Below are 9,622 nucleotides of genomic sequence, written 5' to 3'. Positions count from 1 at the left end.
CTGGGCCCAGGTAAGAGATAAGAGACCACATATTCCTCATTCCAGAAGTCAAGGAGACCTCCCGGACTACATATGCACAGAAAGACTCCTTGGAGGTCAAAAAGGGAGGGGACATCACTTCATAGTAAGTAAAGTCAATTACCCATAAGTCTCTTTACTAGAATCCATCCTGGCTAAGAGATGAACATGCACATATGGGAGACTCCTAAGGTAAACCAAATACGGCTCAGAACCAGTCAAATCAAAATGATTGGTCAAAGGAAACCCAGAAGAAATGCCCCATAAAAGTAATTCAAACTGCCACGAGGCTGCAACTCAGAGACCCTCTCTTTCTCTCCGAGTCTCTCCGAGTCCTCATGTACTGTACTTTTCCCCCCTAATAAATACTTTACTGGTTTCACTACTTTCCATTTTTTGTGGGAATTCTTTTCTGCAAAGCTGAAGAGCCAGGGCCTTGTCACTGACCACTGGTCTAGTGGTTAGGATTCAGTGCTCTTACCACTGCGACCCGACCTCAGTCTCTGGCTGGGTACCAAAGCTCCACTTTAAGCTGCTGCAGGCCGAGGTCACTCAAGATCAAGGGAGTGAATATCCTCATCATAAAATCCATTCCACATGGCCTGCACATGAAGCAGATCAGCTTCTTTATCTGAAGTGTTCCATTTGTCATTTAATGGGGGTTGATGAAGGCAATGGCACCCTACTCCAGTACTCTTGCCTAGAAAATCCCAGGGATGGAGGAGCCTGGTGGGCTGCAGTCCGTGGGGTCACTAAGAGTCGGACACAACTGAGCGACTTCACTTTCACTTTTCACTTTCATGCATTGAAGAAGGAAATGGCAGCCCACTCCCGTGTTCTTGCCTGGAGAATCCCAGGGACGGGGGAGTCTGTGGGGTCGCACAGAGTCGGGCACGACTGAAGCGACTTAGCAGCAGCAGATGAATAGTTAACCTTACCAGGGTAAACAGACCTTACAGTGGCTTTTATCCAATCCAGCAGGCTGGCCATTTCCTCAGGAAAAACTTACTGTGTGTCTGGATCATGTATAACCACTGGTGATTGTTGCACAGTAAGCTATAGGCCCTGTATCAACCTAAACATGCTCTTCCATTCTGTAGCATTTAAAAAAACTACTATCCCCAAATTAGTCATTCTCACAATGCATTTCAGTGAAGGCTGTTTAAGAAGTTGATGATACTAATCTATAAAGTAAAACAATTCCTTCACATTATATCCCCTGGTTTTAGTAGTTTCTTGGTTTTGTCTTCTCCCAACACAGACTATGTTCTTGGTGACCAGAGTCTTACTTTCTGTTGTCCCCACATAATATTTTCCCTTTGTTGGTGGCTTTGGGGCTAGTAGCCGAAGCTCAAGCCAATCAAGGTCCAATCCAGCACTCTTTCTTATTTCATTTTAGCTACTACAGATATCAATAACCAAAAGATTGCGTAGTTTGCTTTTTTCTTACTAGTTTCCATTTCCTCGAGATTCTAGTGAACAATGCCCCAGGAGTTGGATCTATAGCTAAATTCCATTGGTAAAATTTACCTTTGGTAATTGATTACAGCACAGCTGCTGTTTCATAGCATGGGTGACTATGTGGCCACCCAGAAATCTAAGGTTCCTCGTCCCCTGCTCTTCCATTCTATCTCTTCCTGGATCACAAGATTCCATGAGCTAGGGCCAAGCTAGCAAATTGTATTTCTGACACCAATTCTGGAAGAGTTTTCTCTGACATGAACCAATTCTCCAACACCAGCTAATTTTACAACAATTTGACTAAATTATACTATCTACCTGGAGTTAGGATCAGATCCAACAAATTAAATGGGTCAGTCCCACAAGATTGTCCCCACTCCAGATGTTAGGGGAACGCTGACTGAAAACACCTGCCCTGGCCAAGCAAGGTAGTACCCTCTTGCATGAGTTATCTTAACAGGAGGTCCTGGTAAGGAGCGCAGAACTAACAAGCTATCACCGATTAGAAGAATTCAAGAAAGGTCAAAGGCAGAAAAGAGACTCCAGTCCAAATGTCCTACCAATTTCCCAGAATTCTTCTCAATGGAACCCATCTTGGCTGAGGGATGCGCATGCCACCAGGAAAGACCCTGAGTGAGAATGATTGGCCAGAGACAACCTGGAAAGTAACCCAATTACCATAAAATGAGATGGCAGGCCACGTGGCAGAGCGGTTCTCCTGGGTTCCTTTATCCTGCTGCTCTCCATGTAGGCACCCCTTCCCACCCCTTCTTGCTTTGTCAGTTCATGCGTTTCCTCCAACGATTCTTTTCAGAATGTTAGACAAGAGCCCACTCTCAGGCCCTGTAAGAAGTTTCCCTTCCTGCAACATAGCCAGTCACAATGTTACCAGAAAACTCAGTTCAGCTTTTTGTGGGTGTCAAGCCAAAAGATGCAAAGGAGACAGAGATTAGGAGAAATAAAAAAAATTATTACTTGTAACAAGTAAGATGAACATCAGGAATCATTCCCAAAGTAGTATCTCCCTAAACAGCAAAATTGGGGAGGTTTTAAGCTAAGGATGCATGCATATACAAGAAGGGGCTTGAGCAGGAGAATTCTGCAGAGAATAGAAGCAGAACTTGACAGAGCTCCAACTTTAGTTGACTGAAGTCCCAAGGGTCAGAAAAAGTCAGCAGCAGCATCCTTTAGGTTCCAGTTGATCTAGGAATTGGGTACTCACTCAGAAAGGGTTTAAATTCTGAAAAACAGCTCAAGAAAGTGCTTCAGGCTAACATTTACCATTGAAACAGAACTGGGAGTCTTTACAACTGATTTATTACCCTTACTTTGGTTATTTCTCTTGCTTGAAAAGTCTTGTTCTTTTTTTTTTCTCTTAAGATCTTTATTGGAGGTTTCCTAGGTGGCTCAGCAGGTAAAGAATCTGCCTGTCAATGCAGGACGTGTGCAGTCAATCCCTGGGTCAAGAAGATCCCCTGGAGAAGGAAATGGCAATCCACTCCCGTATTCTTGCCTGGAGAATCCCCATGGACAGAGGAGCCTGGTGGGCTGCAGTCCATGGGGTCACAAACAGCCGGACACAACTGAGCGCACAGCACAAGACCTGTTCAAGGGCAGACGCTGTGTCAGACTAGAGCACAGAATGGCTTAGGCCGAAAATGGCTTCTCTTGTGTCTGAAAGCTGTATTTGATTCTTTCCTTCTGGGGACCTCCTTCCCTACCTGCTTACAAAATGTCTCAGATTGCCACTTATACTTATGACCAACCAGCTGTGAATTCTAGGGTTCTATGACCCTCTACTCAGGTTTGATAATTTGCTAGAACAGTTTCCAGGACTCAGGAAAACACCTTCTTACGTGTTCTGATTAATACTGAGGGTAAAATTGAGGAATGGCCAAATGAAAGAGACGCATAGGGCAAAGCATGTGAGGGGGACTGCCACATAACTTCGATGCCCTCTGCAGGCATACCACCTTCTCAACACCTCGACTGTTCACCAACCCAGAAGCGCTCTGAGAGTTTTTATACAGCTCAATCCCCAGCCCTCTTCCCCAACCTGGAGACTGTGAGACCAAAACATCTCACTCTGATCACTAGATCTTCCCAGAGACCAGCCCCATCCTGAGGCTATTTAGGTGCCCCACCCTAATTCACCTATTAACATAAATTTGGGTGTGATTGAAAGGGGCTTGTAAAAATAACAAAAGATGTTCCTATCAGAAAATTCAAGATTTCAGGAGCTCTGTGCCAGAAACTGGAGACAAAACCAAATATATTTCCTATTATACTATAATTAATCTATCTGACATGATGCTCATAGAAATTGGGGCAAGGGTCACTTGGAAAAAAATTCTCAAGACTTCACGGGTGGTACGGTATCGGAATCCACCTGCTAATGCATGGGACACGTGTTCAATCCCTGGTCCAGAAGGATTCCATATGCAGCAGAGCAACTGGGCTGGAGTGCCACAACTACCGAGCCTACTCTCTAGAGTCCCTGAGCCAAAACTACTGAATCTGTGCTGCAACTACGGAAGCCGGCGGGCCTAGAGCCTGAGCACCACGTCAAAGAGCAGCCCCAACTCGCCACAACTAAAGAAGCCCAGCACAACCGAAAATAAAAATAAATGAATTTTTTTGTTTTTTAAAGAAAAATTTCTCAAAGGGAAGAACTGACAGGAACTTGATAGTTCTGTGGATCTGGAGAAGCACTGAGATACAGTTCAGTTTTAATCACTATTCTGTCACTTAACTGTCCCGTGCCTCAGTTTACCCATCTGTAAAATGGAGAAAATAACAGTATTATACTAACTTTTTAGAGTTGTTGTTAGAACTGAGGATTAGTCATTATAAAATGCCTGTTTCAGTGTGTGACATCCTACAGCACTCGGCAAATGATAGCTTTCACCGTCAAGGATTCAAGAAGGTGGAAGACCCAAGTTCTAATTCATGTTCCTGGCTGTATGGTCTTTAATCTGTTCTTAGCCACAGGTTGTCGTGTCTTTCTGAGCTACTTCATTTAGTATAATAATCTCTAGATGCATCCATGTTACTGAAAATGAGTCCGACACAACTGAGCGACTGAACTCAACTCAACTAGCCACTTTACCATCTGAGCCTCCGTTTCCTCAAACATATGATGAAGGCATGGGTAAGCCTAGGGTCCCTTCCACTTGGAGAAGTCTGAGTACGGCGACTAAAGGCAGGGCGACGACTCACGGGTGCAGGGACCAGTGGCAGAACATAGGAAATTGAGGACTGGCACCTTCTGGGCGGAGAGTAACAGACCCAGTGTAAGCATCCCTGCCTCGCTGTGCTCCCCGCCACCACCACCAGCTCTTGCCCACTCCGCTTCGAGTTTAAAGCCCGGTGGGCCTGGCAGTTAGCTATTCCAGGAATTTTGAGTGAGAGGAGTTGCCTAAGGGGCCTCGGAGGAGCCTCTCACCAGCCACACTAGATAGGCTCCAGCAAGGGCTGGGCGGCGACAGCAGCCTCCCGCCGCAGTCCAGGCCGGAGTGGGATAGCGGGCGGGAACCTGGGCAGGTCCCAGGCGCGCCCCGCCCACTCCGCGTCCACTCCGCCTCCCTAGCTGCGCGCTGGCTTCCAGCCACCGCGATCAGCTGCTGCGGAACCCAGAAGGAGGAAGGGGCGGAGCTGCTTTGTGGCTTTTCTCAGAGCCATCAGCCGACTACGCGGGGGGTAATCGGTGTCCCTGGCACCGCCTGGGATCCCGAGAGCCTACTGGGGCCTACACCAGCCGGGTCCGGGCAGGCGAACCAGCCTGGTCTAGGAAGCTGGGCGATGCCCCGCCATGGAGTTTCTCCCGGCCAGGGCCTCCCCAGGTCGGGCCGGGAGCAGGCATCGGACAGGTCCTTAGGGGCCCCCTGTCTGAGGCTCCTGTGGTTGGGCTTGGCGCTGGCGCTGGCACTGCCCAACTCCCCGGTCCTCTGGTCCCCTGCGGAGGCCCGCCCTCTTCCTACCCAAGGCCATCCCGCCAAGTTCATTCGCATAGCGCCCCAGCTCCAGGAGGCCTTTGGCTGGTGGAACCTCACCTGCCCAACCTGCAAAGGACTGTTCACCGCCATCGACTTCGGGCTGAGGGTGAGCGCTACAGGGGCTGCTGGGAGACAGGCCAGAAAGGTGCAGCTGGGGGTAGGGGCTGGGGCTAAGGCCGGTGCTCCCGGGTTTCCAAGAGCATCCCTGATGGAGAGGCTGTCTTCCACAAGACTTTGCTGAATTTGCCGTTCTTTGGCTGCACACCACCACCACCACCTCCACTGTGACCTTGTGAAGTAAGGAAACAGTGCAAGTTTAATGCTGGGCACTGTGCTAGCGTTTTTATACAGGTTAAATGTAGCCTGCTAGGTGGTTTCATTACTGTTATCTCTGCTTTACAAATGAATAGAGGCCCCGGAGCTGAAGTCACTTGTTAGACAGCCAGCAGCTGGTGCGGGCGGGACTCCCAGCTTGGTGTGCCTGACTGAATCCCCTTCACCTTACACCTAGCACCACTATGCCTAGAGCTAGCTACTACCCAAAAGGGAAGCTGAATTAAAGAATATCCAGAGATGTGGGACTAGTTCGGTCTGGGCTGCCTTCCTTGACTGTCCTTCATGGGGTTATGATGAGTGCTGGTTGGTTGGGGGGGGTGGGGGCGGGGGCAGAAGGTTTCCTCAGGGAATCAAGGTCCTATCCTCACGTGTGTCCCCAAATGCTGGTCAGTCTGTCAATTTCAGGCCACTCAGCAGACAATGTCTGAGAAAGTCAGCCGGGCCAGCAAAGGCCTGAACTGCCACTGAGCTTAAAAGGAAGTACTGGCCTGGTGCTGTTTGAGTCACAGGGCAATGTCTGTGGGAGACAGGTGTGAACTGATATCTCTTCGCCGTGGTGGAGTCTATTCCAGCCCCACTGTGGGTATGGAAGCCCAAAGGGTCTTTCATATCCAGGACGGCCTGGCCCCTGAGCTCTGTCTCTGACCCCTCACCGCTGGTTTTCCTATGGCAGAATCAGGCCAGTGTGGCCTGGGTGGGCTCTGTGGCCATCAAGCTGTGCGTGCTGCTGAAGATCGCGCCGCCTGCCGTGTGCCAGTCAGCTGTCCAGCTCTTCGAGGACGACATGGTGGAGGTGTGGACACGCTCAGTGCTGAGCCCGTCGGAGGCCTGTGGTCTGCTGCTGGGCTCTTCCTGTGGGCACTGGGACATCTTCTCCTCTTGGAACATCTCTCTGCCAGCCGTGCCAAAGCCGCCCCCCCAGCCGCCCAAGCCCCCAGCCCCAGGCTCCCCTGTCAGCCGCGTCCTCTTTCTCACTGATCTGCACTGGGATCACGACTACCTGGAAGGCACAGACCCCAACTGTGAGAACCCACTGTGTTGCCGCCGGGATTCTGGCCCACCGCCTGCCTCCCAGCCCGGTGCTGGGTACTGGGGCGAGTATAGCAAGTGTGACCTGCCCCTGCGAACCCTGGAGAGCCTGTTGAGTGGGCTGGGCCCCGCCGGCCCTTTTGATATGGTGTACTGGACAGGAGACATCCCTGCTCACAACATCTGGCAGCAGTCTCGTCAGGACCAGCTGCGGGCGCTGACCACCATCACAGCCCTTGTGAAGAAGTTCTTGGGGCCCGTGCCAGTGTACCCTGCTGTGGGCAACCACGAGAGCACACCCGTCAACGGCTTCCCTCCCCCCTTCATAAAGGGCAACCAGTCTTCCCACTGGCTCTATGAGGCGATGGCCGAGGCGTGGGAGCCCTGGCTGCCGGCTGAAGCCCTTCGCACCCTCAGGTATTTGAGACCCACAGAAACCCAGGGAGGGAGGAGAAAGGTGGATGAAAGCGAAGGGAGTGGGGAACCGGCATTACGCGTGAGTGCTCTGCCTGAGCCCTCAGCTCGCTTCACTCCCCTCCCAGTCTGACCCCACTTTCCATTTCCACCCTTATCTCCAGGCACCCTCCTTCACAGGGCTAGCGGCACTGTTTGCTCATGTTGGCCCTCTCTAAGATGCCTTCCCCCTGTAACATCCCAATTTTTCCAGCTCACCTATGTAGGCCTGGGCCCTCTTCTCTCTGGACGACCTTTGCTTCCTGTTCTAGCCCACTTTCTCTCTCCTCTGAGCTTCTACAGCCTCCAGTCCTCTGAGCCACTCTCCAGTCCCATGGGCCCTCTAGTCAGTGCTGTCTGACCTTCAGCCAGAATGTGAGCATGAGGGTAGGGATCATCCTGGGTGCCTCTTTCCTTCACACAGGTTCCTTGCACAGGACTAGGCACAAAGGGCCAAGACTCTGAATGCGTGCTGACCCGTGTTCACTTTGTTTCAGAATTGGGGGGTTCTATGCCCTTTCCCCACGCCCTGGCCTCCGCCTCATCTCTCTCAACATGAATTTCTGTTCCCGTGAGAACTTCTGGCTTTTGATCAACTCCACAGATCCTGCTGGACAGCTCCAGTGGCTGGTGGGGGAGCTTCAGGCCGCTGAGGACCGGGGAGACAAAGTGAGAGGGTGGTGGGAGCCCAGCCGGTGGGCAGGGGCCAGGGGTTGGGGGGAGAGCAGGCCCTTCCCCAGCAGACTCCTGTCTGGTGCTGGAGCACTGTAGGCAGAGCAGCTCTATTTTTCTGGCACTCACAAGTGTTCCCTGGGGATTCAGCTCAACTGTCACTCTTAGAAAGTCCTTTCACTTGCTCCCCATCTCTGGCCATGAATGCCAACCCTTGTTGGAGACATGAACACTTGCCATCCTAGCTAGTGCTGCCTGGACCCCTCTTCTCCTGAAAACCTTCCTTAACCCTCCCCACAGGTGCACATAATTGGCCACATTCCCCCAGGGCACTGCCTGAAGAGCTGGAGCTGGAATTATTACAGAATTGTGGAAAGGTAGGAGGAAGATGTGTTATAGGCAGGAGTGGTTTTCAAGAGTCTAAAGGTCAGAAATTCCCTCAGGCATCTCACTATCCCCCACTGCCCCATGGGGTTGGGAGGCTACGTCCTTGAACTGGATGGACAAAGAAAGCACCCTCTCCTCGTCAGATCTTCTTCTCCCCCTCACTAGAATCTTCTGAATGTGATTTGTGTCTTCTGGCCAGGTATGAGAACACCTTGGCTGGTCAGTTCTTTGGTCACACCCACGTGGATGAGTTTGAGGTCTTCTATGACGAAGAGACCCTCAGCCGGCCGCTGTCTGTAGCCTTCCTGGCGCCCAGTGCCACCACCTACATCGGCCTTAATCCTGGTGAGTGAGGCGGAAGCCAAGTTTTTGGGATGAAGGAGGTGGTTGAGAGAGAGGAAGGCGAGCTGGAACCAGGGCCACCCAGGGGATAAGCTGCGCCTCCTTGCTGGAGTGGCCTTGCCCTCTCCGTGTCCAGTCAGTCCTCCCTCCTTGCAGGGTACCGTGTCTACCAAATAGACGGTAACTACTCTGGGAGCTCTCACGTGGTCCTGGACCATGAGACCTACATCATGAATCTGACGGAGGCGAACGAGCCCGGAGCCACGCCGCACTGGTACCTCCTCTATAGGGCTCGGGAAACCTATGGGCTGCCCAATGCGCTGCCCACTGCCTGGCACGACCTGGTGTACCGCATGCGGAAGGACACACAGCTTTTCCAGACCTTCTGGTTTCTCTACCATAAGGGCCACCCGCCCTCGGAGCCCTGCGGCACACCCTGCCGCCTCGCTACCCTGTGTGCCCAGCTCTCCGCCCGCTCAGACAGCCCTGCTCTGTGTCGCCACCTGGTGCCGGATGCAAGCCTCCCTGATGTCCAGAGCCTGTGGTCAATGCCACTGTTGTGCTAACACCCCTGGGGCCCAGAAGTGGGAAAGCGCTTGTTGTAGGAAAGGAGTGAAAACCCCAGAGGGCCACTGTGAGGAGAAGAATGTCTGGTGGAAGGGCCCATCTCTGGGCCCATGCACACCTCGAAAACAAGACCTCCTTTCTTGGAGCTGGTTTAGCAAAATATGGGAGGGGGGTTGGCTGCTCTGAGGCTGCTGTGCTTTTGTGGCCATGGAGCAGAGGATCTAAGTTGGCACTGACTTGGGCAGACCAGACAGAAGTTGTCGCCCCAGGCCTGTACTGGTCAGCCAGGAACCCTGTGCTGCTGCTGCTGCCTGGTTACCAGGCTGTTCAAATAAATACAAGGGACTTGGACTCAAGACCCT

At 51.8% G+C, this 9,622-nt stretch overlaps 1 protein-coding gene and 1 non-coding gene across 2 annotated transcripts; one reads left to right on the top strand and one right to left on the bottom strand.

Moving 5' to 3' along the window:
- Window positions 1–4,930: 4,930 nt before the first annotated feature.
- On the bottom strand, window positions 4,931–5,005 carry MIR2316 (microRNA mir-2316). The gene has a single exon (NR_031107.1). It is a non-coding gene; the product is annotated as a microRNA mir-2316 (primary transcript).
- A 144-nt stretch (window positions 5,006–5,149) lies between these two features.
- SMPD1 (sphingomyelin phosphodiesterase 1) lies at window positions 5,150–9,616 on the top strand. The gene is given in 6 exon segments (NM_001075187.1): window positions 5,150–5,580; window positions 6,484–7,256; window positions 7,790–7,961; window positions 8,265–8,341; window positions 8,551–8,696; window positions 8,850–9,616. Coding segments are annotated over 6 exon segments (1,878 nt in total). The 5' UTR covers window positions 5,150–5,280; the 3' UTR covers window positions 9,260–9,616.
- The last annotated feature ends 6 nt before the right edge of the window (window positions 9,617–9,622 follow it).

This window comes from Bos taurus, chromosome 15, assembly GCF_002263795.3.
Source record: "Bos taurus isolate L1 Dominette 01449 registration number 42190680 breed Hereford chromosome 15, ARS-UCD2.0, whole genome shotgun sequence".
NCBI lineage: Eukaryota > Metazoa > Chordata > Mammalia > Artiodactyla > Bovidae > Bos > Bos taurus.
This window is presented reverse-complemented; position numbering and strand designations above follow the sequence as displayed.